Source organism: Magallana gigas, chromosome 8 (genome assembly GCF_963853765.1).
Source record: "Magallana gigas chromosome 8, xbMagGiga1.1, whole genome shotgun sequence".
NCBI classification, from domain to species: Eukaryota; Metazoa; Mollusca; class Bivalvia; order Ostreida; family Ostreidae; genus Magallana; species Magallana gigas.
The window spans coordinates 40,290,846-40,310,804 of NC_088860.1; the positions used below are offsets into that span (position 1 = coordinate 40,290,846).

Sequence of the window (19,959 nt, forward strand, 5' to 3'; positions counted from 1 at the left end):
TAATTTTCTAGAAGTAAACATATAGTGAAAATAGTTCATGCATAGGGTCATGCACATGCCAATTAAAGGGTCTTTGCTCCAAATGGTAAGACATTTCTACACTTGGTACGACTTCGAAACATTTTTTTTAATTGCGGCACCTTACAACAAAAGAAAATGAAAATCCTTAAGAATCTGAACGCTAATTAAAAGAAATTAAAGGAAAGGTGGTAGGGTTAGAGAAATCTTTTATTATCTATACCCTCGCTCCATGAGCCAATCATTGTACAAATTTGGTTACAAGTGACCTGTATACCTGTAGTGGTCACTTTTAAGAAAATGAAATTAAGTTTGATTTATGATGCACACAACATTCTTACGTTGTATATCTACAATTACTGCAAAAACCGCACAGGAATTCAAAGTAGATAACAAAATTATTTTGCTGTAAGAATCAATAAACAACTCTCACAAATAAAGAATCATTAAATAATTTGACATGCCGTGTAGAAGAAAACAACAAAAAATATATAATATTAGAGATTATTAATAAATTGTTAAAAATATGTTATTTCCTTTTTTGTAATAAGAATTATAAAAAGTTCATTATCATTCAATCATACAATTCATACAAAATTCTATTCATACAACTTTTATTACGTATGTCTATCACAATTTGATTCAGTTTAGGTGGTCTCACTGGTCAACAAATGTTTGTATGATTATAATATTATTAGCAAAATGGGTCACATCGCTTACCTTAATAACAGAAGTCAAAACTCGGATCAAATTTAATATATGATATCAAATACTCAATGTGTGGTAAATATCTAGACGATGCAGTAGAGGAAATTTTGCTGAACAATAATTTTTTTCAAAATATTTTTATATATGTTAAACCTCTTGTTTCTTTTTTTTTAATTTTCTCTTTCAGTTTCTATGTATCTGAATGAATCATACTCTTACTTTGTTGCCTTGCTCCACCCAGGGTATTTATATGAGCAAACGTTAATCTTTACAACCTGAGCAATACTTCCACATAATTAAGTGTAAACTACTCTGGTCAATGGTTTTTTTAAAAATATTTTTTGTAAATTCTTGATTCCTTGGTATTCCTATTTCCTTGGCAACAGTCCGCTTTGTGGCCATTCTAACCCTGAGAATCACGACGTTACAAGATAGGAATTTCCACAATGTGTATAACCAAATTGTGTTTGTTAAAAGTAATGTCAATATTATGTCTAGCATGTAAACAATTCATTTTCCATTGAATAGGTTTTTACTAAAGGGTTTTAAAATTAAGTAAAAAATGAAAATGTAAAATAATCACAACAAGAATGTCAACAGTGACGGCGCCAACGCCGATGACGACGGCTGGCGACTGGCAAATTTTGATCAGAAAACCCAACCTGGGCATCTAGCTCAAATAAGCTTAAAATAAACAAACAACATAAAAGAAAAAGAAAATAATCGTAAATATAAATCAAAAGAATCAAACCCAGAAGTGGTAATGATAAAAAACCTATTTGAAACAATATAACTATGCCGTTTATGTTATGAAATAGCGATTTTCTGATTGAGAAATCAACATAATCAGACCTGCGCCTGACATAAGGTCCAAAAATCCTATAATTTTCTTTTGGAGCTGAGTCAAAAGCATGGTTAAAAGGACTTTGAAGTATTGTAGATTGAAAATGCTCCACAGGTGTTTCCCTCATTAGCTTTTTATGACCATCGGTTTGGATCTCAACGATGCCATGATTCTGTTGACAGTTTTGTTTATGTTTGTACCAGTTTTTATTTTGACAAAATTTGGAACAGTACCCGACAAGGTGACAACGATCACATCTTTCGATGTTTTCTTTTCTTCCGCAAGCAGCACAAGATAAGGGTGAACATTCCTGATTGTGTATGTCTTCTGGAGCGTTCAATAGGGAAGTTACATCGCAATTTGCTTTATAATGTTTAAGACTTTTGCACATATTTTTTTGTGATTTATGCAAATTTTTCACTTGACATTTTCGGCTACAGCAGTTTAAATGAACGATGTGACGTTTTGAACAACTCGACATATTTTCATTTTTATCTCCACCAGTTCCGCCCTGAAAAAAACAACAATAAACTAAAAGTTTGAATCATCCCTAAATCCCTTTCCTCCATAATATAAATGACTAAATTTTTTTAAAATTTATCCTGAAACTTTTAGGCCATAAGACAAAAGCGTGTACATTTTATTTGTTTTTATAGCAGCTATATTGTATTTGTATCGGCTAATTTCAGGAAAATTGAATAAATGTTTTTAAATCGCTTTATTCAATCCATTTTTTATTACAACGACCAGGCAACAAATAAAACGATTTTGCCGTTTTGTTCACAGTTTTTTCTTAAACGTTAAATTGATGACTCAGATTTTGATTAAAAGAACGGTAACAATGCTTTCAATTAAATGAAAAAGTAAATATATTTATATGTATATATAATGAATATTTAAGATTTTAACCTGCAAAAAAAAGGTGAAGCCGAATCGGTAATTTTTTTGTAATGTAAATAGTAAACCTATTATGTCGTAAATAATGTTTCAAAACATTTGGTCCAAAACCAAACAATATTGAGACATAGAATTAGGAACTGGACCTAAATTAATGGTTTGTTTCCGTTCTCCCGACTTAACCTAACTTAAACCGCCGACTTGAGTGTAATTCAAACGTTTTGTTTCAAAATGTATGTTTTCATGTGTTGTAGATATTAATAATTCATCACTGACAGGAGGAATTTGATATATAATATCGTTTTATTTTCTTTAAGCAATGTCAAAAGTCAGGAAAGATAAGTATTTGTCATGTTTGACCTTTTGGCAGTATCAGTATCTAACTGGATACATTACTGCTCAATAGCCAATACACACTGCAATGGAGGAAAAAATGTTTGAAAAAAAAATTCCGACCTACCCACCCTACTTTTTTCAGCATCAAAGCGGAAACAAACCATTATTTTTGTTAGGCCTTGTCATGATTTTTTATGCATCAAATAGTGACGGAATATTCTGCTTCGTTAAATAGAAACCAGCTACTTAAGGCACATGGTTCTCAATAACATTAACCAAATAAAAAGACTCTTATTTTATTACTGTAAGAGATGACAGGTAACGTTATACACTTTAAAACAATCTTGAATAAGCTTATTTATAAATATGCGTTTAGTTATTAAAAAACAATTTTAAAAGAAATAAGTTGTTTATAAGTGCCAGTTTATCAACTTGGATGCATTTGTATCAGACTAATATCATAATGTCTGCACAGTTTTCAACGAAAATGTTAAGAAAAATCATAAACATGTATTATTTAATTAATGAAGGAGGAGAGAGGAAAATAGGAAGACAGATACAGGCAGATGCAATAGCTTCAAACTTTTACCTGGACTCACACCTTCCAGATGTTCAAAAAATTAATCCAAATTTTATACGGGGTTGTATTTATATGGGGAAAAAACGAAAGCAAAAACTATATTTCGTAGAATATAAAGATAAGGAAACAAACAAACAGCTTTCCAAAAATGTACGTAATTTTGGCAGGTGATTTCAATGTGCATATAAAGAAATGTTCTATTTCTTATTACATACGACATCAGCCATTCAGAGAAAAATCAGTAAGAACGGTGAACTCCTGAGCTCTATCATTCAGTAAATCTCGGTTATAGCGACTTGCCATGGGCCAGATTATTTACTTGTCGATATCGGTATTTCGTTATACCATTTACATGAATTGTTACAATAGGTATATCAATTTCAGTATATATATATATAATTTTTTCATTCAACATTACTTTCATTTACTATCTTTAGACCTAAACTTATCGGAGCGCATTTTGTACCAAAAAATTGAAATGAATTCGTTCCAAAAAATGATATTAATTGGTAACAACTTTTTGTGATGGCATCTCCCTTTGCTCCCAATAAACATTGATACCATTTTTATATCAGATTTATAAACTTGCATGGTGACCCTCATTTTTACAAGAACACCCCTACTCACTATTGTTGATCATACTCTATATAGCAATTTTAAAAATTTCAAATTTAAATATTGACACATTAAACATGCATCGGATTATCTTTTTATGAAAATATTACAATTATTTGCTGCCATCGCCTGCACTGTTTTGGAGAATACAACTTTCAAACCTTAGATGACGTCATGCAACAAGATAGACAAAAGGGCTAAAAATAGCCATAAAACCGAAAAATAATAATAGATTTTCTAAAAATAGATCTTGTTTTTTAACACTAAAATTTCATTTGATTACATAGTTAGAGTTATTTTACTTGTTTTGAAACCAAAAAAAAAGAAAAAAGATTTCCTTCTTAATAAACATATCGATATTTACCTCTATGAAAATCTATGAAAAATTACAACATATAAAAATGTTATTCTATCTAACTGTGGAATAGTTTTTTGGATATCTGCTCATGGTGAATAGTCATCGAAAGTATTCACCGTGGCATTCGATTTTCCTGGATTTTATTTCAGAACACTTCTGATTTAATCCGAGTTGTTACGTTAAATTCAAAGTACGATAACTCTAATTCGTTAGTCATTAAGAAAATCTACAATGTGCACACCGGCATATAAAGTTTTCATCGGTATAATAAAATACAGTACCCTTAACATTGTCTCCTACAAGATAAACGCTAGGATAGAATTCATGCACGATACGACAGGATAAACGCACGATAGAACAGGATACACACAGGATATTATAGGATAGATACATGTAAAGAAAGGACAACCGATGTTCATGATTAACAGATTACCACACTGACAAGCTTCACAAATAACCCTATAATTTATTTTGATATATAGGTAAAGTTAGCTACAAGTAACTGGCTACGAGAGGTAAGGAAAGTTAGTTACTAGCAACTAGCTACGAAATAAAATGAAGACTGGTTACCATTACCCAGTTACTTGTAACTGGCTATCATGTTTTAACTATTACATTAATTCATTTAATATAGCATTAAGATCTCTACTATTGTTGTTAATATATATATTTTTTTGCAGGTCACTTACACCTACACCTTTTTTCAACAATTTTTGAAATTTAACTCGAGTAGCTGTACATTTATATTAAGGATACCTACTACTTTTATTATTTTAACACTTTTTATGTAACTTACATGATGTTACAATTCAGATGTATTAATGTTTAAGATAATAAAACTAAAAGGTATTGTCAATCTATATGTACAGCTACCATAGTTAAATGTATTAAATTGTTAAAAAATAAATATTACGTTTGTAAAGAAATGCATCAGTGTATGACGAGATTATGAGAAATATATGAGAAATTGTATCAATATTTTGTAGGTGACCTGCAAAGACAATTATATAAACAACACTAATAGATATCTCCATACTATATTAAATGAATTAATGTAATAGTTAAAACATAGCATCCAGTTACAGGTAACTAGTTACTAGTAGTCAGCTTTAATTTTATATTGTAGCCAGTTACAGTCAGTTCAGGCATATCTTTTATAATATACATCATAGCATAGCATTGAAATTTCATACCATGACATTGAAATCTTAAAGCTTAGCATTGGAACCTCATTCCACAGCATTGGAATCTCAAAGCATAGCATTAGATTTTCATTTTCTATAGCATACCGTAGCATATCAAAGCATAACAAACAACAAACCTTCAACCCGGTTTTTAATGATTTTATGTAAAAAAAAAAAAAATAAATAAATAAATATTAACATTGCAGATTAGTGGTTAAGCTTGTTTTTTTTTTAATTTTTAGAATACTACTTCTAAATGTTTGGAACTCTTTTGTAAGTGGAGGTGTTGGTTTTGTTCACTTCTCATATAGAGCATAACATATTATATATCATACCGTTAGGCCTTCAAATTCAATATCTTATAGCATACAAAACTCCTAACATTGCATTTCAATTTAATAACAAGTCATTAAAAATTGCATAATACAGCATAGCATAAAATTGCATAAAAATATGCATAAAATAACTGTAAAAGTAGCTAGCTTTTCATCTTAATTAGATAAACAAAACGTAAGAAAGAAGATTTATATCAAGCAGAATTTAATTTTTATTGAGAAATTGCTGCTACATCTAAGGACTGCGGGTTGGTCAAGAATCCAATATTATATGAATTCGTTATCTTCATCATCTGAAACATCAGAGTCAACAGAATTTTAGTTCATATGTTTCATCAGTTAGTTGTGCATAATTTTCAAAGTGACCATATCTATGACACTTGCTACACCCTACTTCTCTTCCTAGACAATTTTCTTTGTAAACAAAATATGGTCAATTCCAACACACTTCGAATATTTTCTCTTATACGTACTTTGTACAATTCGTTTGTCGATTCTAATTTCGCTTTTTTGCATTACGAAAATTAACCACATAATTAACACCAGAGTCCCCTTCAGCTTTCATACCAATCTCGAACTCTATATTTATTTTTACTAGATACGAAATAAGATCCATCCTTTTTCCAGAAGATTTCGTTTTTTGTTCTGTAAAATGCGTTTCTCTGAGACTTGGTCCCGAATTCATTCATCACTATGCTCATAGAAACACAACTCGCTGACGTAAACGCGAGATAAATGGATTTAAAGTCTTTTTGTATCAATTTCGAAACAAATGTCTTCCATATTAGACATTTTTTGAAGCACGAAAGAATTGTTTATTTTTTTGTTTAACAATGTATTTTTTTTTTCTTTCAGAACGCTGTACTTAGTTTTCCAATCACCAGGTCTCCTGGATTCAAATGTGAAACATTGATCTTAAAATTCAGCATCCTAACATTGTAATAATAAAGCTTTTCTCAGTGCATTACTTGTTACATCTTTGTCTGTACTTTATATTTAACATTAAACGACGCCACTTTTGCAACCGTTTTCTCTCAAATGCACTGTAAAGTATTATACATTTGGAACAGTTTATCATTGTCACCAATTGTGATACCTTCGTATAAACATCATTAACTGTTCTCAAATTAAAATAAAAAACTCAACCAACGTGGTTTAACTCCTCGGATTTCTTGTTTATTAACTCACTTCCATATAAATATTTAAACCGAACTTAACAAATACAATATTTCCGGACTACTATTATATGACGACTGAAATATAAACAAAATATTGACATCAAGAGCACTTTGTCCTTCTGAAACCCAGATATTATCCGGTTTCTGGTCATTGTACAATTTCATAATTTATCATCAAGAAAAAAGAGATCAAACATAATAATCAACATTATAAACGACTTTGTTAAATGGAGACAGAGTGTTTTTAAATACAGTTCGTATAGAGATCTTTTGGACTGCGACACTTTTTTTCTGTTTATTGGTTCTGTGCCTGTAGAAGTTTCAATATGTTGGGTTAATTGTTTTGTTGACTCAAACATTGATTCTTTATTGTTTTTAAGAATAACTTTTGAATGTATGGTATTCACAACACTTCGGTGGATTTTATTATTTTTTTTATTTAATATATATTTTTAGATATAGTGCTTCATTTTTTTATTTTTACATTTAATGTGATTTCTTTCACTTAATCGCATTTACATCTAAGGAACATAAATAAAACAGATAAGTGCAAGCTATTATAAAGAAAATTGGCAATTTTGCTTTTCAATACGGTTTATAACCAAGCAATTTCAGTCCTTGGGAGATTAAAGAATAAGTAGATGACGTCACCAATTCGTTTTGACATCATCAAATAGGCTTCAAAAATTTCTTCTGTGACAATCTTCACTCAGAATCGATATGATTATTCCTTGATTGTAATATATAACTGTTTTTATATTTTTATTGAAAACAAAATAAACCAACAAATGTTGCATTTCCTTTCATACAAAACATTCTACAAATCAGAATGAAGATTTCATTGACAAAAATAGAAAACAAAAATCACAAGACGTTAATCATCAGGTTATCAGACACTGACTTAGCATCGTAAATATCCGAACAAACAAATAAAAAAGAAAGGAAACAAGCACAGCACATGAACCAAAACGAATAAACCAGAATCATACATGATGAAAATAGAAACACTACTTGAAACAATTTTAAAATATCATGATCATTATCTACAAAATGATAAAATAGACCTTGATGAATAATTATATCTTGCTCCTTCTTTAAAGCAAATCAAAGTGATTTCTATTTTATTCCTCAATAATAAACAGTTTTAAACATCAAATAAATGAACGTCTTCCGCTTCCTCTACTCGGATCTGGTTTTGTCCACACAGTTCAGTATAGATGGTGGGGTCATGAAGACAGATGAATTTACCAGGACGGACGTCAGCCCACGTGAAATAAGGGAACGGACTGTCATAATCCAGGTAAAATCCCACACAAATCTCCGTTCTGTTATCATCCTGAAAATAGTGATATCAAGAGCTTATTAAGAGATAAAGGATCAAGAAACTTCAGTTTGGCATTTACTATGCAAGGAGGTAAAATATATAAGAAAAAGAAACGATAAAAATTCTGTTTAAAAACTTACTTCTACGTAGACAGTGTGTCGTTGTCTATGGTAATGATATCTGGTTATAAAACCAACGAAAGAAGTTCTAGTGTTATACATCATCGGGTGTGGATAGAAGAAATCTGGTGCATGGTCTTCAAGTTCGTCAAGAGTACCCACGATTGTCTGCATTGGGAACTTTCTTTCCGAATATAGCTTTGCTTGTTTCCTGTCCAATTTGTTTGTCAATTTTCTTATTGAAAGATCAACATTATCAGTACAACGCATGGAAAAAGAACCGTTACTTCCTCTGCTTTCGCCTCTCGCTGAATCAATGCCATTATTAAAGAGACTTTGAAGTCTCCTGAATTGAAGTCGTTTTACATTTGCTTCTCTTATTTGCTTCTTATATCCATCAGTTTGTATAACTTCGGCGACGTCCTGATTTTGTTGACAGCTATGCTTATGTTGGTGCCAGTGTTCGTTTTGACAGACTTTGGAACAGTACATGACGGCAAGACAGCGAGCACATCTTTTGAGTTGAGCTTTTTCTCCACAAGCTGCACAAGAATCACTCGGATATATCACAGTTGGGTTTTGAATTCCCTCATCATTGAGGACTTTAGGGGCGCCTGACATTAGTGTCACGTCTTCGTTTTGTTCATTTTTGCTAAGAAGCCCTTTACACAATTTTTTATGTGCTTTTTTCCAATCTTTTATCTGACATTGTCGGCTGCAATAGTACACGTTGTGACATTTCGAACATCTCTGCATGTTTTCTTTTTCAACATCACACGATCCACATTTGGTCGCCATGTTAAACTGAAAAAGAATGAAAGTTGTGAATCATTAATCACTGATAACTCATGTAAAGTTATGCTTTATTTTTACATACAGCATGCTGTATATTTTGTATATACACCCACTCAGTAAAGTCAAAATTTACAACAAAACACATGTACAAATTAAAAAATTGTTTTCCATTTGATATGGCTGCTATTTGAACCATAAGTCCAGGGACTTTTGGAATTATTTGATTTTTTCTGGAGTCAAGAAAAAAAACCTCCCAAGATAGAGGTTCTGACTTGAGGGTTTGGCCAAAATGGTCATATAGTGTTAAAACATTGTTTTCTTTACTTCTGCAAAACCTGAATTAAAAAATAAAAATGACTGCGTATTAAGAAAGATATTGAAGCCCTTTACCAAAATTGAAAAATTGTGATGCCCCCTAAAGTAGAGATTTTGAAATGTGTGGGGTCAAAACTGCTATATAGTGTAAAGGGAAGGGGTTCCTATTTCTTACTACTGGTGTTTGAAATATGTCTACTGACATGGAATAGAAATTGCCTGCACATCTAGAAAAAACAAAAACAAAAAACATTTAGCTGTCATCTTTAATCATATTTCACGTAATCTTCATGTAAGGCAAGGGTTATGGTTAAGGGGTATATGTCTTATTATATTATTCTGCTCTGGAATTTCAGTTAAAGAAATTAATAAATAAGTATATTTTGAAAAGAGAAAGAATGAAGCTATCTATCAAAGTTTAGAATTTTGAAAACCTTGCAAAGAGTTCAAAAGATGAGGGTTGTAATAATCATGAGCGTTATCTTTCATTGCTTGTTCATAATGGAGTTATTTTCCCTTGCTTGTACTAGCCAAGATCACTGATAAGCGGTCCATGTAAAATGATTTTGGTATAAATTCCAGATATGATACTTCAACAATGGTTGAATATTGAAAAACTGGAATATGCAAAGGGATTTAAAGTTTAAGATATCAGCGGAGTTTATTTGTCGTTTAATTTGCCCTTTTAAATGAAGATAGTTTCTTCCTAGCAACGGGGGATAAGGAATGAAACGTTGTTATAAATGAAACATTTAAAGTAGCCATCTTGTTTTAGTTTATCTATGAAAACATACACATCGACCTATTTTGAAAGTTAACAAATATTATCTCTTGTCAATCTTGCACCTTTTCGATGTCAGGTCATGCATTCTATTACGTATATGGTCTTAAAGTTTATCACCAAAGTTAGAGATATCATACGAGTCCTTATTGAAAGATTTCAGGCAGATAGATGATCTGCAGAATGAAACTAAAATTATGCATATATATTTCTCGACGGGTCTGTGTATGGGCTATTGTACTAGGTGACTGATAAGATCTGTTGACCTCTTGTTTTGTTTGTATTTTTAAATTCCGTCCCGCATTCTAACAACATCAAATAGGAAAAATCTTGTTTACTGAATTGAAAAAAGAAACAAAATAAAATATTATACACAAACAGAAAATGAAGAAAAATTATTAATCCAATATATGCTATTACTCGTTTCGATTTTTACTTTCGTTTCATTGTCGTTTACAGGAAGTCTATATCTAGATTACGTGTATTTTTAGGATTCTGCACCTATACCCATAAAGATTTTAGAGATATACATAAAAACAGAGCATAAAAGTAAATAATTATTTACTGTTGTAGTAGTGACGAATAAGATATCACATCTGTCGGTAAATCTTTGTTCAAACGTTATATTTATACTATACCAAAAACCAACTTTTATTTATAGATCACTTTGCTTTGTTTACTCGACTATATTTTCGATTTAATCACAACAATAGTTGATACTTTCTTATTTCTTTAAAGATATTGTGAAATTAGCAGATAAATTAACATACACTGTACACTATTATGAAGTTTCGACAAATGATTTGTAGAAGAATTAAACAATTTATTTAACATTAATTATCACCTTCTGCAAATATCAAGATATATCAGACCCATATACAAGTGAGTGTACAACAAACGTTATTTATTATAGATAAACCCTTTCAATAAAAGTCATTTTAGAAGTAAAGAAGTTGAAAGAGAATGAGAGCGACAGACAGACAGACAGAAATAGAGAGAGAAAGAAACACAGAAAATAGAACAGCTATTGTATCACGATCATACTATATAGAACTCACCTCTGTCAGTTTTTCAGACATTGTATCATTCCTTACATAAGGTGTTATTTTTATATATATAACAAAACGAAAGCAAAAATATTATTCTTAGAATAAATAGATATACGGAAAATCAATGTGTATTTCATAAGGATCCGATTTCGGCAACATGCCATTTTCCCTATCAGGACCTCTGTCAGCTCTGCACACCAATATTTGTCAAAGGACACGATCGATCAAAAAGCGGATAATGATATATAAATAAATAATTAGTGGTTGATAATATGACCCTTAACGATAAGACAGCTGTAAGTTTTTTTTTATTAATTCATATTCTAGTTCACATGCATATATATAGATCCCTTCACATTTCTAAAAATAGATTAAAAAATATTCCCCACACCTATTTTTTAACATGAGAAATGGAATTTCATTTGCGAAAGTAAAGTATTACAAGATATTTAAATATATTAGATTATTGAAATTGAATGTTTTTTCATTATGTTTACTAAATAACGAGAGTTGAAGGATAATGAGACTTTCCACGAGTATCCGTGAATATATAACAATAAACATGTACAGTATACAGCTACTTCTAAAACTACCTGTCAGGCCAGCATTTTTTGAAATTTCGATTTACAAACCCGCCGACTGTGTTTTTTAAAAAATGGGGAAAAAAAATAAAAGACCTAAAGCTAGCTTTTATTTTTATTTTTTCCGCCGATTTGAATTTTTTTTCTATGTAAGAATAAAAATATCGTACTTTAATGCATATCACGTTTAAGAAACTGGACCGAGGTGTTTCCGATCATTAAAAACGTTGTGAAGGAAAAGGTCCGAGTTCCTCCGATCAAAAGCAGCATCAATAATTACGTAACATTTTTATGTGTACCAAAAGGTCAAAATGGCTGCTGCCAGCACTGGACATGTGCAATCATTTTTTAAGTTAAACTTTCGATGCATCGAAAACAAATACACATTTAACACAATTCGTGAAGCTAAGGAAGAGGATACAGTTGGCAACTTGATTAGTACTGTCCTGGACACAGATTCAATTGACTGCATGATGATAGATCACGTTGTCAGCGGACTAACAGAGGACTCTGCCACATTTCAAACATCCTTAAACACGCCAATAGAGGTTTTAAAACAATTCAACTTCAAAAGCATCATCGTGAATTTAGTAAAGAAAGGGAATGAGAGATCAGATGCAAAAAATCCTGTTAATGCTTTCCAAATCTTGATGGATGCAAGGAGACGCTATGACAAATACCCTCCTCTAAGGTACGTTATTTAATCATTTTCATTTAGTACTTGGTTAATTAAAATCGCAATATATGCATAAAACTTTGATCGATAAATTAAATTGTATTAATGTAACGTGCTTATAAAAAACAAGCACGTATGGTCGAATGTATGTAGTACCGGTACATTGATCGTAAGAGAATGGATTTATGTACGAGCTGTTTATTTTTATTTTCCCTTTAAACCGAAAGTAGAAAATGTACATGTTTTATGTTGATTGTTCATTTATTAAAACAGGGAGGAAAACACGGAAAAAAAACAGACTGTTTAATAATGTCATTGAGTCATTAAAGAAAAGAAAAGTTGGATTCTCTTCTCACCAAATAGAAAACATTGGCAGGGATGTTGTTAACACAATAACAAACACCATGTGGTTTTTAGACCCATTCATTGACAAACTGAAGGATCGTAGTGTTAACATCCCTGCCATGTTTAAGGAACTTACTGGATACAGAAACATAAAGAAACAACATTAAAAAGCTCCACAGGTACGTAAAAGTTTTGAGGATATATGACTTAATTAAAGTAAGCTTGCATATATGGGGCGCCGTTTTAATATTTTTGAGGTATTTTCTGATATCAGAAAATGATTTTTTGATATCAAGAATTCGAATTTCTGATATCAGGAAATGATTTTTTGATATCAGAAATTCGAATTCTTGATATCAGAAATTACGATCCATTTTCTGATATCAAAAAATCGATTTTCTGATATCAAAAAATCATTTTCTGATATCAGAAATTCGATTTTTTGATATCAGAAAATGATTTTTTGATATCAGAAATTAAAACTGATTATTTGATATCAAGAATTATATTTTCTGATATCAGAAATTCAAAGAAAATGGCGAATAAATTTCACCTATTTAATGAATACTCCCTTGACCCAAAATTAAATTGCCGAACTACAGAGCCAGATTTGCATTTAAATATTTGTTGTCTTTTATTAATTTTTATGTAAAATTTAATAAGTGTTCTTGATAATTCTGGTCTTATGTATTGAAAGCGCTAACTGGACGCCTGTATAACTCTTTATATTATGCGAGGCCATCATTTTTCAATATTCACAGCAAATCGCAAAGAAAGCAGTGTTGATCATTGTATATGTGGCAAAACTTGCCAGAATGAAACCAGGTTTAAAATAAGGCATTCATTATCATTCTTAAGAGACATCTACAGGCTTGAAACACATTTTCTTACAAATTACAAAAGTTGCATTACAGGGAGCATTCATTAAGTTGATAGTAATTTTATGTAAGTCTTATTTTCTGATATCAAAAAATAGATTTTCTGATATCAGAAAATGTAAATGATTTTTTGATATCAAAAAATGATTTTGTGATATCAAGAATTCAATTTTTTGATATCAAAAAATGATTTTGTGATATCAAGAATTCAATTTTTTGATATCAAAAAATCAACTTGAATTCTTGATATCAAAAAATCTATTTTGTGATATCAGAAAATCATTTTTTGATATCAAGAATTCGAATTTGTGATATCAAAAAATGATTTTCTGATATCACAAAATATATTTTTTGATATCAAGAATTAATTTTTGATATCAAAAATTATTTTTTGATATCAAAAATTCGAATTATTGATATCAAATATTTATTTTTTGATATCAGAAAATACCTCAAAAATATTAAAACGGCGCCTCATATGCATAGTCCATCCACATGTTATTCTATAATTCATGATACTGTAATTATAATCCATATTATTGTATTATTAGTATAACAATGATACTTCATTTAAAATATTATTAAAAGTTTGTTTGCGTTTATGAATGTGTACAGTGTAATGATAGAGAAAAAAACTCAAATAAATGTGTATTGGTTCTTTTTTAAATGAAAATGCAATGACTATTGAAATGTGAAAAAAGACAGAAAAAATTCATTGACTATAATAAAATGATGATTAAACTTTACATTAAAAATTTCGTAAAATATATTTTACAGTTGGTGACCTCTGAACTAAAGGAAAAGACAGAAAACCTTGCAGAGCTTCTGCTTATTCCATGGATCTTATGCAAGGATTTTGCATCATTCTACACAGCTGTCAAGGATCTTGTAACAGGCCTGCAGAAATACTTGTCATATATGTCTGGAATGAAGGAGAGAACTGCACAGAATCTAAGAAAATCAGAGCCTGTGAGAAGTTTTAAAGACAACTGGAGTCTCAAAAAAGTTGGAAAGGTGAAGGATGTGAAGGATGAATACAAGAAACTTGATGATTTTTTGAAGAATGTTGCAACTTACACGGCAGAAGACTTGATCGACTTCGAACCAGAGGACAAAACTGAGCAAAGGAAGTGGTATGATAACTTGTACTTATCTTTTGACATTTCATTGTTTACCTACAGATATGGTAACTATCTGGGAAATGTGAATTTAGTGTGGAAAGTAAATGAAGAGGACACTCAGCAGTCGACATCTATGGAAATTGGGATTGTGCACAAAATAAGAGAAAGTATACCTAAATATGCTACAAGACAAATGCAGAAAGACTTTATTCTCAAATACCATAAGCATTCAGGGGGAAGTAAATCAATTTTGAGAAACATGTATCAATTTCTTACAGACTATGAGTACACATCTGAAAATAAGCAAACGGCACAAATTGACCTGCGTACTAGTAAAATTTTACTGGAACTAGACGACACAGAGTTGATCTTTGATCTTCGTAAGAATAATGGAAAGACTTGTGATCCCAGACTTGAGCCATTCTGGAGTGAACTAGGGAAATTCTTGGATGAAAAGTCGGTGGTTCATGACAGGAGGCATACAGACACCCAGTATATGCCCTTTGCTATGTCTGTAGAAGACTTGCGAAACCAGATTATCAAACGCTTACCTGAAGGAACCCCAGCACCTTCGACTTCTTGGATTAGATTAAACTTCTGTCCTTCAAATCCGATGCACAATTCTGCCCAAAATTATACAGGAAAATTCAACGTAAAGTTTGCGGTTCAACAAAGACTTCTGAGAGTCCAGCATGCTGACCTACCTTATGGAAAACATCAGTTTTACTTATTAAAAGATTTTGCCTGCAAATGGAGAGACCATGTTGTTTTACAGAGCCTGGATGACAAAGCTATTGTTCCAATTGGTGAACCAGGGCAAGCAGTGTCAACTGGTGTCAGAGCACATCATGGAGGACTAGTTTCAGATCCTAGGCAAAACTTGGCCCTTGATCATGATTTCCATGTGGCTGGAATTGTTCCAAGTGTTTGTTTTGTTGTTGATGTTCCAGAAAATTCCAAAGACAGCTTTTACAATGGAACAGTACATGTTACTGTAAAAGAAATGGTGTTCGAACCATCATCTCCTTTGAGACACAGCACTGAAACAATTTCCATAGTGCGAAAGTATTTTTCACACAATGATGTTGACATGGAAAAACCTATTCTATTGAGAATAACTGATGGCGGTCCTGATCATAGAACCACGTACAGATCTGTGCAGTTGTGTTGTCTTCTTGAATTTATTGCATTGGACTTGGACTTTTTTGCTTGCATCAGAACAGCTCCATCAGCAAGTTACTACAATCCAGCTGAGCGATGCATGTCTACTCTAAATATAGCTCTGCAAAATGTTGCTCTTCAGCGTGGACGAATGATTCCTGGACTTGAAATGCAGACAAAATCATTTACCTCTTTGTCAAAACTAAGAAATGCTGCAACTAAAATTGCATGTTTAAAGAAGGAATACAAGGAAGCTATGTCAGTACCAATTGAAATTTTGAAAGAAAGATTCTCCAGGCTGAAATGGAAGGGGGAAAGTGTTGTCGTTCATGATGCTGCACAGGAAGACATGATGGTTGATCTCTACAACATCTTTCTTCTGATTGATGATGAAGTGAAACCTGAACACGTCTCCAATTTGAGGATGTTGAAATCAGAAAAGATAGATGCATTCCTAGCGAAACATGCACAATCAAGGCACTACAGCTACCAGGTATCATATTTCATACAAGTGATTTGTGTTTATTAAATGAGTTTTAACAATTCTGTTACAGTTTGCTAAGCATTGTTTTCAAAAGTTTCATTTTCATTTGTAACTGTACCAAATTGAGACATCTTTTGTATATTTACAGATTAAGAAGTGTACAGAAGCTGACTGTGCATACTGCACTTTGAACCCCCCACGCCTTTCCCAGGAGATGCTGAAAGATCTCCATTTCATACCTGATCCTGTCTTGAAAGAAGATGGTGTGTTTAAGTCTTTTGAAGAGACATATGGTACACCGACTACAGATAAAGATAGTCCTAGTCTGCAGGAAAAGGTGACAACAACTGAGCGAGACAAACAACTGAAAAATCTCTTGGTTGCGAGTGAGTATTTGACATTATCAAAAAAAAAATTTACAAAAATAAAATTATCTAAAACGCAGATATTAAACTTTTATGTTAACTTTTGCATTGAACTGTCAAGGAGATTAAGAAATTGATTTATGTAAATTATTTCTTTATTGATGTGCATGCAATTATAATTATTAAGTTATAAGCAGAGGTATTTGATTAAGACATATTCTTTAAGTATTTTTATTTTTTTGTAGCCAAAGTCAGAGATTTTGTTGTTTGTTGCGAGTGTGGCAAGCGTAGAGTTGTATATTCCTCCAGAAAGCTTAGCGCTGCTGAGGAGAGGGCTCTTATTAGATTTCAGGAAGAACTACTGTACATCTGTGGAAGTCCGCTGTTCCCTGGTGGAGAATTTAAGGATAAGATTGTAGTGCGAGAAGGGATTAATTGCCAGGCGCCAATAGAGACAACATACTATGCAGGTATAAAATGTATCTTTTTGAAATTATTTGAAAATGAACACTGTTAATCATTACTAAAATCCAGTGACAAACAACAACTTTTGAAAACCAAGCTAGATATTATAAGAAACATGCATCATGTGCATTAAAAGTTGTGGTTTTAAAATTGACAATCTTTTGCAGGAAAAACACAGCTATTTGATGGAATATGCTTCCATTGTGGGGATATTGAGCCAACCTCAACCCCAGAAATAGAATCCTTAAAGAGGAAGCATGGGATTGTAAGACCCATTTGCAAAACCTGTTTGCAAATGGGCCACCCAGTTGTGACCAGAAATTGTTTAAAAAAGCAAAAAACAAAATAAAAAAATAACCGAAACAAATCTGTTTTATTTTTATTTTTTTTCCCGACAGAGATTTTTCAATCTTTTATTTTTATTTTTTTTTCCTCCTCCTACCGAAACTTTTTTAGAAATATTTCGTAAATCTAAAAATAAAAAAATGCTGGCCTGACGGAGTTTTTTTTTAAATATAAAGTGCATCAAATTACAGAAAATTGAAATCAGATCAATTTGATCAAGGTTTTGCATCTGGTAGATTTATCTGACAACAATTTACCTATGAAAATAACGTAGAAAGGTGTTTTTAACAGATGCCTTTTAAACAAAAATGGTGATCAATACATGTGTCACGGTGTGACATTCAATCTTTCGGACTATTTTTAATTATTGTGTAAATTAACTTTTTTCGAACTTTGTGTTAATTGCTACAAAAACTTTTCATCTATTTCGACAACTGTTTTATAAACGTTATAAATTCCGTGCAGCATTAATCCCACCTGAAGCACATAATCTTTTAATTGACTTCTGTTTATGTTTATTGACACTTAAGCTTCTTTCATCTTATTAATCCTTTTTTGTACATGCTGCCAAAATGTCCCGAGTTACTCAATAGCTGTTTGATAATTGATTTACTTACATCTGTACTTATTATGTTAATCCTTCATTGTGTTGTTCCATTGTTCATTATATATTATTCTGAATTGTAAGTGATAGTCAGTTGGAATCAGACCTTCGGTGCTGATACATACCAAACTCACGTAAAAGTATATTTCATGTCAAGTCTATATAAAAGTCTGAAAACTAAAACGCGTGTTGGCTTGTTGGAGGTTTTATGAGGCTGGGTTTAACAACAAGAGAATAAGCTCAAGGTTTGCCAAGTGTTAGTCCTATACGGGAGAGAGCGCCCCGTAATACATGCAGCAGCGCATTTAAAATTGAATCAGTCATATTTTGAATAGTTTAAGTAGTTTTATCATCATTGCTTTGAACTCGGCTAGATTAAACCTAAAATATATTTTCATTAATAAATATATTGCAAATTCATGGTAACACAGTTTGCCAAGTAGGACTTTAACACCACAGAAGGAAAAATAGACGACTTTTGAAATGGGAGTAATGCATGTGCAGATCTATTACAACCCCGCGAGATCTGTTTTCGCCCTTGGAGCTGACAAAGGGATTAAAAATATGATATTACTTTTTTTTTAAATTTTTGAAAAAAGGGGGGGGGGGGATGTGGACCTTATCGAATATGGTTCTCTTTAATGAAACTAACCGGAAGAAAAATTCACATTTACTCTTTTTTTTTCAGGTTGGGCATCATCAACAGAATCAAAACATTATATACGCGACATGAAATATCATCATATAATGATATCTGATAAGTAAACAAAAGCGGTGCTCTTGGTATACCGTAATCTGTGTCATTACAGTAGTTGTAATTTTTTGACGAAGGTATGGTTCAGATTTATACTTCTTGGCACTTTACCTTTACAATGTAATAAAGATTTTACCTGTAAAAATCAATTACGGTGAATAATATGCATTATTTTAAGAAAACAAGGCTTTTTCTATCCATTTTTTCTTAAGAATAACCGTACAGGCAACTTTTTCCATTGTCTAGTACATGTAAACCTATAGTATAACCCACTTTTTCTTCCTATCAGCTGTTTTTAAACACCCTATCAAGTGAAACTCTTAATTTGTAAGGATTTTTTTTCAAAATCACGAAGAGGTTAACTATTTTATTGAACGTTTAAAGAGTCTTAAACATAAAAGAAATATGTGTTATAGGTGCAGAACTCTTCATCAACCATTGAAAAGTATAATTATTTTAGTCGAAATAAGTTTGATATTTTTAAGTAAAATTTAAGAAATTAAAAAGGGAGTTGTCATTTAGTTCCCTTCGGTCCTCCTTAATTGCTGACATTGTGCTTCTAAATATCCAATGTTATGTAATCTAACTACATGAATTTTCATTTATTTAAAAGCCGAAAAGAATGTTGTTGTTTTTTGGTTCTTTTGTCATCTTTTTTTTCGAAAATGTGTATAGCTTCCATTCTTCCATTAAATGTACACATTAAATACCTTTGAAGCTGTCAAGATATCATATAAAAGGATA

General features: G+C 31.5%; 2 protein-coding genes across 2 annotated transcripts; one reads left to right on the forward strand and one right to left on the reverse strand.

The window, feature by feature from the left end:
• Positions 1–7,798: 7,798 nt before the first annotated feature.
• LOC105340054 (uncharacterized) lies at positions 7,799–11,602 on the reverse strand. Its single transcript, XM_011445888.4, has 3 exons — positions 11,446–11,602; positions 8,518–9,300; positions 7,799–8,389 (listed from the first exon to the last, which is right to left on the reverse strand). The coding sequence occupies exons 1-3, from the start codon at positions 11,464–11,466 to the stop codon at positions 8,198–8,200; spliced, it is 996 nt and encodes a 331-aa protein (XP_011444190.3). The 5' UTR covers positions 11,467–11,602; the 3' UTR covers positions 7,799–8,197.
• Positions 11,603–12,926: 1,324 nt separating this feature from the next.
• Positions 12,927–17,936, forward strand: LOC117690062 (uncharacterized). Its single transcript, XM_066069962.1, has 5 exons — positions 12,927–13,217; positions 14,694–16,691; positions 16,831–17,068; positions 17,293–17,517; positions 17,680–17,936. The coding sequence occupies exons 2-5, from the start codon at positions 14,835–14,837 to the stop codon at positions 17,859–17,861; spliced, it is 2,502 nt and encodes an 833-aa protein (XP_065926034.1). The 5' UTR covers positions 12,927–13,217; positions 14,694–14,834; the 3' UTR covers positions 17,862–17,936.
• Positions 17,937–19,959: the final 2,023 nt, after the last annotated feature.